General features: G+C 37.9%; 2 protein-coding genes across 4 annotated transcripts; both read left to right on the top strand.

Annotated features, from left to right (window-relative positions):
- LOC103448885 (uncharacterized) lies at positions 1 to 3,675 on the top strand. The gene is made up of 3 exons (XM_008388140.4): positions 1 to 492; positions 1,596 to 1,676; positions 2,969 to 3,675. The coding sequence occupies exons 1-3, from the start codon at positions 334 to 336 to the stop codon at positions 3,374 to 3,376; spliced, it is 648 nt and encodes a 215-aa protein (XP_008386362.1). The 5' UTR covers positions 1 to 333; the 3' UTR covers positions 3,377 to 3,675.
- Positions 3,676 to 7,948: 4,273 nt separating this feature from the next.
- On the top strand, positions 7,949 to 12,550 carry LOC103448886 (uncharacterized). Of its 3 annotated transcripts, none has more exons than XM_008388141.4 (3): positions 7,949 to 8,141; positions 9,623 to 10,241; positions 12,150 to 12,550. In XM_008388141.4, exons 2-3 carry the CDS (start codon positions 9,691 to 9,693, stop codon positions 12,217 to 12,219), a joined length of 621 nt encoding a protein of 206 aa, XP_008386363.1. In that variant the 5' UTR covers positions 7,949 to 8,141; positions 9,623 to 9,690; the 3' UTR covers positions 12,220 to 12,550. The 3 variants fall into 3 exon arrangements, with proteins under 3 accessions (XP_008386363.1, XP_017191380.1, XP_017191381.1); XM_017335891.3 differs by having other exon boundaries at positions 9,619 to 10,241; XM_017335892.3 differs by having other exon boundaries at positions 7,951 to 8,141; positions 9,602 to 10,241.
- The last annotated feature ends 471 nt before the right edge of the window (positions 12,551 to 13,021 follow it).

The raw sequence follows: 13,021 nt of genomic DNA, 5'->3' as shown, positions 1-13,021 counted from the left end.
ACGATAGTGAGCATGTGTCCTTCCCTCTTCTGAGACGGTGAAACCCCCCTCATGTCGACGTGATAATTGTTGCAAAAGGAAACCAAAAAAAAAACAAAGGCCCAAACCAAAAGACACCCACGCCCATTCGGATTTCCATCCAAGTCCCCCAAATCCCCAAAAATCCCAAATTTCCATATAAAATCGATTCACTCTTCTTGTTCCTCTCTCAATCGATCAATTTCGATTTCAGAGGACCAGTTTGGCCTCACACGCAAAACCCACAACCTGGTTTCTTCTGATAATATCATATCAGAAGAAGAAGGCGATTGTTGGGGACAGAAACTGCCTGCCATGGGGAAGAAGAGAAAGTCGGTGGCCACCAGCCTCGACGAGGTTGATCGAAGCATGTATACCTCCTTCTGCAGCGCCGCTAATTCCCTCTCTCAGCTCTACACTCAGGCCATGAACCACCAAAAACTCTCCTTTCAAGCCGGTGAACGCCACGCCCTTGTATGTCTCTTTCTCTCTCTACCTCCTTCATTTGTTGATTCTTATCTAATCGCTGATTCCCTCATTGGGTTTTTGGTTCTTCATCAGGATCAAATCAAAGTCACAATTTTTTTGTCTCCAATTATTGATAGAAATTGGGGTTTCATAGTTAATTGGTGTATTTCGTTTGGTTGTGAATTGGGTGAACGGTAGTTTTGAGTGAGCATGTCATGTCATTGCCAATAAGGTTGGATGAGAAAGACAGCAACTTTTTCTGTATCTGTAGGAATTGTAATGAATATTAATGTTAAACTTGTCGAAAGCGCTCAGATAATTGGTGGGGATTTCCAATTGGATATTATATTTACATCTTAACAAACCCTAAACACTAGATAACATGAATGATTTTTATCCCTGTGTTGACAAAATGATATTTCCTTTACTCTCCAAACACGGTAGTCGGACTTAAAGTAAGTAAATTTGCATGATTCTTGCTGCTGTTCTGATGTTGTTTGGCATAAAACTTCGAGTGGGATATGTTTTTGAAAAGTTGGTTTTGCCAAGGGTTTTGTATTCAACGTTCATTACACAAACATATGTACTATTTCCTTTCTCCAACTGATTGATTTGCCGTTCTCTTGCAAATGATGGTGCAAGTCTCTACTCTCTGATGAGTTGGGCTCCACTAGTTTTTGGAGTAAGAGGTTTTTGTGTTCCTTCTTCCTTATTCCTGTAGCCATCTTTTTTTGTACATTGTTTTGGCTTTTCACATTTTCTTCCTGAGATATACAGAGTTCTTGTGAACTGGCTAAACCAGCAGGATGGTGTGGGACTTTTTTATGAATTTAAAATTTTGTTAAATATATTGTTTCCTTTTAGTTGATTGAAGGGCGAGGTCTCAAATGCTGCTTTATGCTTCCATGTTCAAAATTCCATGCAATTTTTGTTGCTGGTAGCCAATAGTGCAATTGGTCTACAATGTTTCTTAATATATGTGCATATTCATTCTTGTATAAATTTTTTACACACATAATGCCCTATTAATGTGTAAAATTGCTTTAAAGATGGGCTGCATATCTGTTTTCTACATTTCATTGATGAAACTGTGCTGGCTGTTTTTTCAGGATAAAATTTATCAGTGGATCTGTAGACAACAAGAAGGAGGCTCACGAGTTACAACAGTCGATATAGTAAATTATCTTCAGGTTTGTTTACTATTGTCTATGTTTGTTTTCGTAAAGGATCTATTGTGCCATCTTGTTTGTCTCATAGTGTGATAACCTATCCAGAGGGCAAAAAACATATGGATGTTCGCATAGACATACACACGAAGTTGCTTCTTTGACATTCAAAATTTGTGTAAATCAAAACAGTTCTATCAAACTTAAGTGTGTCTTTCTTTCAGGGATGTTATACATTAGTGATGGGGCTAATTTTTTTAGCAGAGTCCATTAAGCACACACCCTTTGTATCAACTAACTTTTGACGGGTTTATTATATATTTTAAAAAATATTTGCAGTTTATTTGACTGATGCCACTTCCTCTCTTCTGTACATTCTATCCATCCCTCATGTAACATGTTACTAATGCATTTCTTGAATCTCATGTTGATTACTTGACATTTTCTCTTTCTAGACTTGATGTACATGCTAAGCATATATCTTGTATATGTTTATATTTGCCTTCTAGAGAGCATAGGGTTATGTGTTGCTAGATTAAGACCTTTTATAAGTGCAACATTGTGACCTATGGTTTCATTTCAGATTACCATTGATGTGGTTCAGCTGAACTTTTGTGAGGGTTTATTTCCATATTTTTCCCAGTTGAAGAATTCCAACCTTCTTTTTTTGCCCAACAGAAGGAATTAATTTCATGGTTGGCATATTCTGTGGAATTGGGCCTGAATCCAGAATTTAACTTTTAAACCTGTTTGAAGCTTTAAACATTGTGCAGCTTAATGATTCTCCTTTTTTCGAGGGAATACTTTTATTTTGTTAACTAGAAACTAAGGGCCTGTTTGGTAACCATTTTATTTTTAGTTTTTACATTTTGTGCTTGAGATATGGGGAAAGTATAAGGAGGAAGGAGGGGTGATGAAGGGTGGAGGAATGATGGTGGGATAGACGTAGAGAAATGTATAAGAAACAAAAGTATACATTCCTCTACTCTTCTTCATGTCTTCTTTCTTCTGTATACTTCCCTCATATCTCAAGCACATAAAATAAAAATTAAAATAAAAAACCAAAATTGTTATGAAATGGGCCCTGAGAGTGTGGTTTTCTTAGGTGGTTCTTACCAATCAACATCCATGGAGGAATGTTTCTAAACCTTGGTTTTATACTGATAAGTTTATTTCTTGTGTGTATAGATAATGCCTGTTCTTTAATAAAGAAATTCATGATATGTAACAACGGACGTGCTGTTACAATATGTAAAAATTTAATAATCTAAACCTCATTTGTACAGCTTACAAATATCTTTCTTATCTCCATGCAGAATGAGTTGGACTATTGTGGAGAGGAGCCATCAATGTCCCCTAGGTTGCCACTCCAACATCAGCATCTGCAGCCCACTGCGCATTTCTCAAACTCAGGTTTGCCAGTTACTTCTGGTTCATCTGGTCCAACAAATACTGGGCAGGGAATTCGTTCTGAGCAGTGCGATCATCAATCTAAGAATTCGGTCTTCTCAAATGCTTTGTCGAGCCCTGTTCGCCAGAGTCTTCAGCACTATCACATTTCTCAAGATGGATATTATCCAGGAGCAGTTCTGCCATCTGGAAATGGAGCCCGAAACAATGAACCTAGCTTTCTCCACCCAAACCGGGATGCTAATCCTCCAAGTTCCAATGATACCTCGATGGACATGCATGCAGATAGTCCTGGTCATGACTCTACCTACTGAAAGCGTTCAGTTGGTTCATCCAAGTATTTCCCATGGGACGGTGTCAAAAGTCTTTGGAAGAACCACGACAATACAAAGCTGCTCTCTGGTGCAATTCCATAAGGGAAGACGGCACAACATGGAAGCGGTAAATGCAATCAATTTAATTTACTTTTGCTGTCTTGTTTGAGAATAGCTTGGTCTTCTCCATCTTCTGTAAGCATCTTTTTTGTATTGCTTTTTGTTTCGTTTTGTTTTACCAAAAACCGTTGTGTTTCTATTAGGCATTGCTTTTAATGTTGAAATATTATCCCTGTAAATGTATTGATTCTGCTTTACATTACAATTGAAGATTTCAGTCATTAATTTATAAATTAAGAACACGAACGCATGAAAAATCCTTGTATTCGAACCCGATTCTTCGCTTGCCTCTGTCGAGTGTTCTGCAGTTGATCCCACCAAACAGCGACAATTGCTTTGTGATGGAAGGCAATCATCGTCAACATTTTTGTCTCGGGAACTTCCATGACGGCCAATAATCTATCTTCTTCCACCGGCCAATCTCAGAAAACTGACTTTCTGCTTTTATTCAGTACCCTTTGCAGAAACTCTATCGTTGTCGGCGAATAGTGAATAAGAGACATGTCTCTTATTGTAAAATGAACGGCATTCGAGAAGCTCTCACTCAAACAAGGACTTTGTCTGCTCAACCAATTATGGAATTCACCAGTATGATAGAAATCCCAAAAGGTTGTTGATTAAAGTTTGAACCACGGCATTGTTCCTTTTCCGAAAAGATATCATGGGTACAAATCGGAGCTCGAATGTCAAATTTGCAAATTCGCTGCATCCCTTTATCTTCTGCCGGTCTATTTTTTCTTCTATCCACTAAGCTATTTGTTCTACATAATGCCCGCTTTGAACACAGAAACCACATCCTTTGAGGCAACAATTAGAAAGTGCTTTTAAATTACTAAAATCGCTTTTAGAGAAAATGTTTTTAAAATCAATCTTTAGACCAATTCCAACCCTTGGAGTAAGTCCTGAATTTTCCCATTTACAATTCTTCCAATCTCTATCATGTGTTACATATTCTTCCATAGTGTTTCTTGAGTTTCATGTGTCGATTTAGTGATTTTTCAATATTTATCGGAATTTAAATATTTTTAGGTCAAAATGTTCATAAAATTAATTTAGGATAGTCTACATAATTTTTTTTAAAGTTAAGTTAAAAATATTATCCTAAATTCATTCTTTAATAATCTGGAGCTAAAATTTTAGGCCAGAAGGGTTGGAGCAGAAAAACTGTTTCTGGGATAAAACCTAAATTTTCTAGGCTAAAAATTTTAGGTTTTACTCCAAGGGTTGGAGATGGTCTTAGTAAAAATGCTAGTTTATCCTAAAAAAGAACTTCAATTGTTTCTTACTAGAAGCACATAACTGGTGTTTCTTTCCCGGATGGACTTCTTTGAATCCTCGTTTCCTTGAATAAAGTGGAGTGAGTCATAGTGAACTTGTTGGAGTGAGTCATAGTGAACTTGTGACGTGGATTTGTTTGCTCAATCTTTTCCTTGAATGGTGACCTACTCATGTTCGTCATGTCCATTTGGAGTGCTTTATTTGTGGGTACCATGCGCTGGAAATGCACAGTTGCTTAGTTAAGAGCCTTTATACTTCTTCCTGGATTTTCCTTTGGTGGGGGCAGTGGTGCCCCCTGCTGCCTCAGACGGTGATCTACAGGTCTACGCTACTCTTCTTGGAGGTCTGCTCATCTGTGTCGTGGTTGCAGTACACGTTGTTCGTCTCTAGCTGGCGAGCATGCTACTCGTGTTTGCACTTATCATTGCATGCCAGTTGGACTTGAGCTTGAGTATCCTTGAGTTTCTTCTTGTTCCATGTGTTGCCTGTTCTAGTGTGAGATAGTAGGATCTCCATGCGAGCTAAGTTGTGAGTGGACATTGCACTTGGGTTTAGGTCTTGAGTGTTCCTCGTCAAAGTGTGGACCCAACCATGAGTGTACACTAGCTCGCTGGCAAATCAAAGAATGCACACTTCTCTGCATGCTAAGGAGGGAGAAAATGTTTCCGTGGGGGCTAAGGTGGAAGTGTACACTGCCTGAACACTCGATTAGTGACAGGTTGAGTGACTATTTGTCGGGACACATTAAGAAAGAAATATTGTCATTAACTCTCATCCTGCTTCGGGATACCTCGTCAGGAGCGTGCTGCATCTCAATGTTCTCGAGGAGTTAACTCACCAAGGTGGTCTGTTGCGCGAGTGCGTTTGTTAAGTCTACAACCTGTCAGGATAGTTTTGGATTGCCATTTGGAGTAGAGGAGCTCGATTGACGTTTCAATGAGTGGTGGAAGTGGAGTGGATGTGGGACACGAAAGTTGAGTTGAGACGGGTTAATTCTGCGCGAAAATGGGGTGAAAAAATTTGTGGTTTAGTTGCCAGTTCGTGGGTCAAGTCGGCTGGTCCGGTTTTTGTTGGGGAACCAACAACCAGTTTGGTTGAACTAGTCTGAAGTTGCGACCAGGTTATGCGCACGGGCTTGGTTTTGGCGTTGGGCTTGTGTCTGGACTTGCTACGGCTCAGGCTTGGACCTATTAGAATGCAACAGCAGTTATACATCTGCTTCGCAGGCTAGCTGCGCTGCGTATTGGGCTTGTAAGACATATACTTAACACAGACCATAGATCATAGATATGCTATTAAATCACAAAACACAAGAACAATATTGCAGTGCAAGGACAAGAAGAAAATATACCTACATAATTCGATGTAGAAGAAGAAGCCATTATGGCTTTGGAACTATCAACCTTCTCATTTTTAGCAAAACACAATTGCTCTCCAAATAATAGGTCTTTGGAACGAGATGAGCAAAGATATTGCAAGAGCAGTGGCTAATGTTCACACACACACACACACACACACACACATATATATATATATATATATATATATATATATATATATCGAATGTCCCCAACTGATTCTCCTATTAGAATCAGTATAGGAGACAATCTACCAAACGATATTAGCATAAGAAAGAACTACAAAATCTGAATTACCCTATGATAATCCTACAAGGAATACAAGACCAAATCCTTGTATGAGTTATATTCTTAAGCTTATCAACATAGAGTTTCAATCCAAACCAAAGTCGAATTAACTCTCATAAGCATATTAAGACTTCTTTATAGCAATATGAGACAACAAGGATTATTACCAAACCGTATGAATTACACTCATACTTTAATAGGGCTCGCATGAATAAGGTTGGTCTGAGGCTGCTATTATAGTTGTTGTCCTCCATGGCTTGAATAGTAGTTATGGCTGTTGTTGTAGCGGATGCAGCTAAGCCTGTGGGACGAGGTAGCCGTCTACACTTCGAGGTCCGCTGTGCAGAGCAGCCAACTGGGTCATAACCAGGGCCTCCCTATTGTCTCCATTCTCCAGTCTATATTCAGGCACGTAAGGAGTGTCATTAGTCGTGGTTTTGGAATTTCCAACCATATTTTTCTTCCTTTAGGGCCAAATCAAGGAATTAAAAATTTAGAGATTGTGTGTGTTGGAGAAATTCGGAAAGAATTGCAATTTCTTTGAGAATTAAATCAAGCTATCAATCAAAACACCAATTTGTGGTAGCACAAATCCGTAGTTTTCAGTCTTGATGAAATTATACATTCAAAACGATTAAACACCTTTGATCAAAGACCAAAGCCATGTGCCCAAAGACTTGGGAGGAGTTTTGACCAATAGATCTAAAGAGATAGAGTTTCGGATGGCTTAATAAAAGTTCACCAGAAAATTGGTATAGAATGGAGTATTTATAGAGAATAGAGTTGACCACGGGATGATGGATCTTGCGCCATGCATCGACTCCCAATTGGCCAAGGTTTGTCATCCGTTGGATGTAGTCGGAAAGTATAATTAAGATGTTGAGATATCTTAAAGATGTTTGAGAATAATCCTTAATGATATATTAAATTAATAATAATATCTAAGACTTATCTTTGGAGAGTTTTTGGTTGGATCTTAATTGTACGTCTTTGAATAAATGAATATCTTTGATGTGGAAAGCTTAAAAGTAGGAATGATTATTAATTCGATCGTTAATTCTCTTGTCTTATCTCCTTGTCATAGGCAGAGGAACTTAGAGAAAGTGTCGTTAGTAGCTTAAGTCTTCTGGCGTAAAACGGACTTGGGCTTTGCCAATATAGTAAAAGAGAATTCTCGTCAATTGTAAATAAAGATTTACTAGTTAGCTTTAGAATTTTTAAAATTTAACTCCTCGTAATTTGACATACCCTTAAGGTAATTTTTAGTTCAAGCTGTCTGAAAATATTTTATTCTATATTTAACATTATTCAGTAAGATACTTTCAAATTTCGAGATCAAAATAGCAACGTGCCGACGGATCATAATTCATATACTTTACCAAAAGACAAAAGTGAGTGAAGCAAAATAGTAGGAAAAAAAAAAGAAAAAAGAAAAAAAAGAGAAACAAAGTAATGAGGGCCCGTCGCCATCATAGTGGGAGTCACTATCCCTATCCACCTTTAAATAATACCAACCATAAATAAACCCACGCCTTTTCCTTTTTCCTTTTTCCTTTTTTTTTCTTTTCTTTTTTATTCCTCTCTCTCTCTCTCTCTCTCTCTCTCCGATTGATCACCGATTTTTTAGCAACCAGCCGCGATCGAAGAAGTCAGAGCCGCCGATTCGCCGGCCGCCGAACATCTGGAAATCTCTGTGCTCCTTGGATTTCCAACGTCCTCAGGTATTGCTGCTGACTCTCCTCTCCCTTTCTCTTTGATCTGATTTTCTGTTTGTTTCCCGAGAAAATTATGGAACTGAAAGGAAATAAAGTTGTACTCCCTCTGGATTCTTGAAAGAAAAGGTTAAATTTCACTTCAATTGCGCCAGTACGTTGCATTCTACTCAGTTGCATGGGAAAATTCGGATTCAGAATTTAAATTTCGTTTGAGGAAATTATACGAAATTTTAATTCCGAATCAAATTGTTGCTTTTTTTTTCTTTTCAAATTTTCAAAAATAGGAACTATAAAATCATCTGACTTTTTATAAATATGATACTATTTTAGATAAGAGTATTAGTTACTGTTGGTTTAATTTTATGATCGACAGTTAGTAGAGAAAAAAAATGAAATGAAATGCTGTGATGGGTATCAGTAATTATGTACTTTACTAGGAACTGCACTGTATGTATGCGATTCTGGGTATCAGTAATTCTCGACTTTTGGGTCAAATGAACATGTTACGGAAGCCTTGTTAACCTTGGTTTATCGAAATTTGGTTTATATTAAGGTTCTATATATGTTGTGAATCTGAAAATTGGCAAAGCTTTGACATTATATGATCTCGAGCAATTGATTGTTACTTGGTACTTAATCATACTAATTTACATCTTTCTAAGATTTTTGAATGCCTTACAAGCCTTTAGTTTTGATGAGTTTTGTGCTCACAAACATGCATATGTGCATATATCTAGCTATGATCTCTTTCCGGATATTGGTATCTTATACTATCAAGTTGTTAATCAAGAACATGCATTCAAACATGATTCCATGTCATCAACAGTTCGAATTCATAATCTCTGTGTGTGCGTCTGTGTATTTTGTTGGATCATATTATCAGATTGTCAATTAGAATGGCATTTAGATATGAGTGTTTTTGATAGATGGTCTTGATCTTTAGTGTGGCAAGAAAACATGTCAGTATACTTACATGACAACATTACCACGCATATGGTCTCTCTTTAATAAGGATGTCCTCATTTTTAGAGAAGTGAGGAGCGTCCATAGCAATGTTCTCTATTGATTCTAAATTTTGAACCATATAATCATTTAGCCGTTTGATTACCATCATGATTACTTCAGTATTTATCTAGAAGATACTGTTCTTCTATTTGTTTGGCCATAGTTGGATAACTCAATGGTTTCCGAAATGACCTGAAAAATGAGTGGAACAGATCGTTAAACCACATTGCAAGTCAGGCCCACATGACATCCACATAAATGGGAATCCTTTCTTTGGAAAGGCATAATATATGTGTGCGCGTGCTTGTTGAACACGATCAAGTGCGGAATTCCACCCCTGATCTAGCCTGATATATGCACTTTTTATTAAAAAAAAATTGGGAACTGGATTATTTCTGTTGGTAAATTGGTAGAATTACAATGATGCAAATACTGATTATGTTTTACTATTCTTACATGAGTTATTGGTGGATGGAAGTCAGGATTTGGTTCTTCTGAGTAGAGCCACCTGTATAGGAAACACATCTTGGTGACCAAATGAGCAGAACTGATGTTATTTGCAGTAGAAGGAGGAGGGTTCTTCTCATCTTCAGCTGCTGGGTATAGCAAGGGCCTAGCCGTTCTTCTCTTGGGTCAGAAGAAAGAAGATAAACCCATGAGAGTTTCGCCGTGGAATCAGTACCGGTTGGTGGATCAAGAATCTGATACTGACCTCCAGCTGGCTTCCGCAAAGAACCGACTTTCCCGCGGCTGCGCTTCCTTTGTCTGCTTTGGTCGCGCTTCCGCCGGGCTTGACACTCCATCTCCTCTTAAAGTGGGCCCTGCCCAACAGCAGGATATCTTGCCTGGATCTCTTGTTTCTGACGAAGGCAAGGATCATACTGCTGATGCTGATGATGACCATATTGCAAGAAAGGTTGTTGTTAAAAGTAGCCTGAAGAATCCATCCAAAAGAAATCCAGCTTCTGTTGAGAGTGCTAATGAACGTGAAGCATCGAGTGAACCGGGTAGTGATATTCCTGGTCATGCGGAAACGAGGAAAGTGCAGTGGACAGATGTTTGCGGGAGTGAGCTTGTTGAAATCAGGGAATTTGAGCCCAGGTATTTTAAATTTTATATCACGTATTATGAATCACAATATTACTAAACACATATTTATCTAGCCCATTAGGTGAACTTAGAGTAAACTAGCTGCAGGCTCTCCAGAAACTAAGCCTCATTTCTGGGGTTTTAATTTGGTGTTTTCTCCCTAGTACTGGAATATAAGAGTAGAATCATTCTTCATGGACTTTTACATGTCTATTGTTCATTGACATTTCACCTGTATTAAAGTGAGGATACACATATATGAGATGGTGAAATTTAAGGTAGGTTTCCAATTAGTGAGGAGGAGAAATATAGATGGTTGCATTATCAGAAGGATGGACGGAATGTGTTTGATTGTGGTAGGGATGTACCTCTAGGGTGTTTGGGTGGGGGACTTCCAAATTCCAAGGCATTTAGCCAAAACAAAGAAGAAATGGCTCTGAAAAAGTTGGATAAAAGGAATTAGAAAATGCACTTCATGAGTGTTGCAAGGGCATGTGACAGAGAATTGTAAATGACTCCTCCAAGTAGTAATTTTCAAATCCCTCGATGATAGTTTTGTAATGCTCATGCGGTACATTTCTAGTCCCTCCTTTCCAACTTTTTGTCATCCAATTTTTGATCACTATGCCTAACGCCCTTGTAAATTGGAAATTCCTCATCCAAACAGATCCCTAGTGTTGGATAGGTTTTCAATTATAGTTTTGTTGTATAGTTCGGAAGTCTAGGTCAATTTATGACTCTGGTTGTTGGGTTGTTAATGCTTGGACTTAGGCTACAGCTATTTATTTATTTATTTATTTTTTATCACCATGAACGTTCAACTTGGCAAGTTAGGGCTTACCAACCCCCTAACCCATAAATTTGGATACAAACCTGTATAGGAATTCAACAAAGGTGTTTAAATTGAGATTTTGTTCAGCTCTTTTCCCATTTACTTTTTATGGTAGGCCGAAGGGTGAACTTAGAGCTTAGCTTTAATTTGGAACCTTAGCGCACCTATTCAAGTGAAGACTTTTGCATGGTTGGTGCCCCATAGGAAACTTAGCACTTCCGATTTGCTCCAAAGGAAAAAGTTGTATGGTTGTTATCTCCCCATTTGTGCACTATGCTCAAAGGCGAGTTGAGTGTATTGATCAAATCCTTTTGCCATTGCCCCTTTACTTTACAAGTTTGCCAAGAGATTTCGGTTCCTTAATGTTGGTGACTTGGGCTTAGGTTTATATGAGAAGGCAGTTACGCTTAGGAGAATTGTGGTTTAACAACTTGACCTTTAGAGTTGGCTTGATAAGGTCCTTCTTTAACAACTTGACCTTTAGAGTTATAGTGGTTGCCTAATATGGTATCAGAGCCTGTAATCCTTCGTCCCCATTGTTATGTCAATTTGCAAGGTACAGGGTGGTGGTCTTTACGTATATGTTGATAATCATTTCGGTTTTAGTTTTCAGATTTCACTATTTGTGCTTGAGATATGAGAGGGATGAGGGAGAGAGGGGCCAAAGGAAAGAAGAATGAATGAAAATAAAGTCATTCTATTCTCGAGCTGATTTTTAGCATCTCTGTATTTTAGGGCCGTTCAGTTCTGCTAGTCCGGTCTAAAAGCAAAATTAAAAAAACCCAGCACTCAAACTGCTGGGAAGAAATGACAAAGAAAACAAGAAGCAAGGATTGACTGTCATCAATATGTTCTGGATTATACTTGTTGAATACTTCTATATTAGTTTGCGTCGGATATTTGAGGGTTAAATTTTACATTATGTCATATGTTCTTCTGCAAGATGTTTTTCTTGCATTCCGTGCAATCCGGGAAATATATATTTTTCCGTTTCCTTTTTGTTTCACCTTATTTCGAGTTGTTTCATTTCTCTTTTTTTCGTACTACATTTAAATTTTGCTGAGATGGAAACGGTGTCATATTGGCAGTGAAATGGACGGATCAGATGATGAGTTCGACAATGGGAATGAAAGAAGTTGTGCATGTGTGGTTATGTAGTTTGGCTTTTACCTGACGATGATTTGGGCTTCTCCTCTCTCTAGATGCAAACATTTCATCAGGAAACTTACCGCTAACAGAGCTTGTTTGGTTGATATTTATTTCCGGAAGAAGAAAACGGTTTTTGAGTCCATGCAAAACACCACCATAGCAAGGAGTATTATTTGTCACTATGTCCGTCGGAATGAACATTCATGTGTATATCAGGTTGCTGTGGGTTTCAATTTTGTCCCTTTGGGTTTGGGGACATCGTTTCGTTTGTTATTCTTCCTCCTGTGTGACTGCACTGTTCATTATTTTGTCGTAATTAATGTATTATTTTTTGTCCTCCTGATTTGGTTTAATGAATTTTCAGTATTTTCCTCTTCTCCAAAAACTAAAACCTTTTAAGAATGACTGATGTTATGCTCTATGGTCCAAGGCACTGTTGGATTTTAACCGAGCATTTGTCCCCGTTGCGTATGTTGAGCTAGGAGCATAATTGAAAGAGATTTAAGGGCTGGTTTGGTATTGCTGTGCTTTGAAAAAAAACTGCTTTTGTTGTGCTGTGAGAATAAACAGCTGTGAAATAAAGCAGCAGAGTGTTTGGTAAATGTTTTTGTAAAAGTGCATTTGAAAAAAAAGCAGAATTATAGTGTTTGATAAACTTTTATGTAAAACAGATGTGAAAAAAAAAGCTGATTTTTCAAAGTTGGGTTTTGCAGCTTTGTATTTTTGGTTTTTTTTTTCACCCAAAACTGTGAAAAAAAGTTGAAGCTAAATGTTTACTAAACATAAAAAAGCTCTCAACTTTTTTTGATAG

This window comes from Malus domestica, chromosome 05 (genome assembly GCF_042453785.1).
Source record: "Malus domestica chromosome 05, GDT2T_hap1".
NCBI lineage: Eukaryota > Viridiplantae > Streptophyta > Magnoliopsida > Rosales > Rosaceae > Malus > Malus domestica.
The sequence above is the reverse complement of the archived record's forward strand: the minus strand, read 5'-3'. Positions and strand labels throughout refer to the sequence as shown.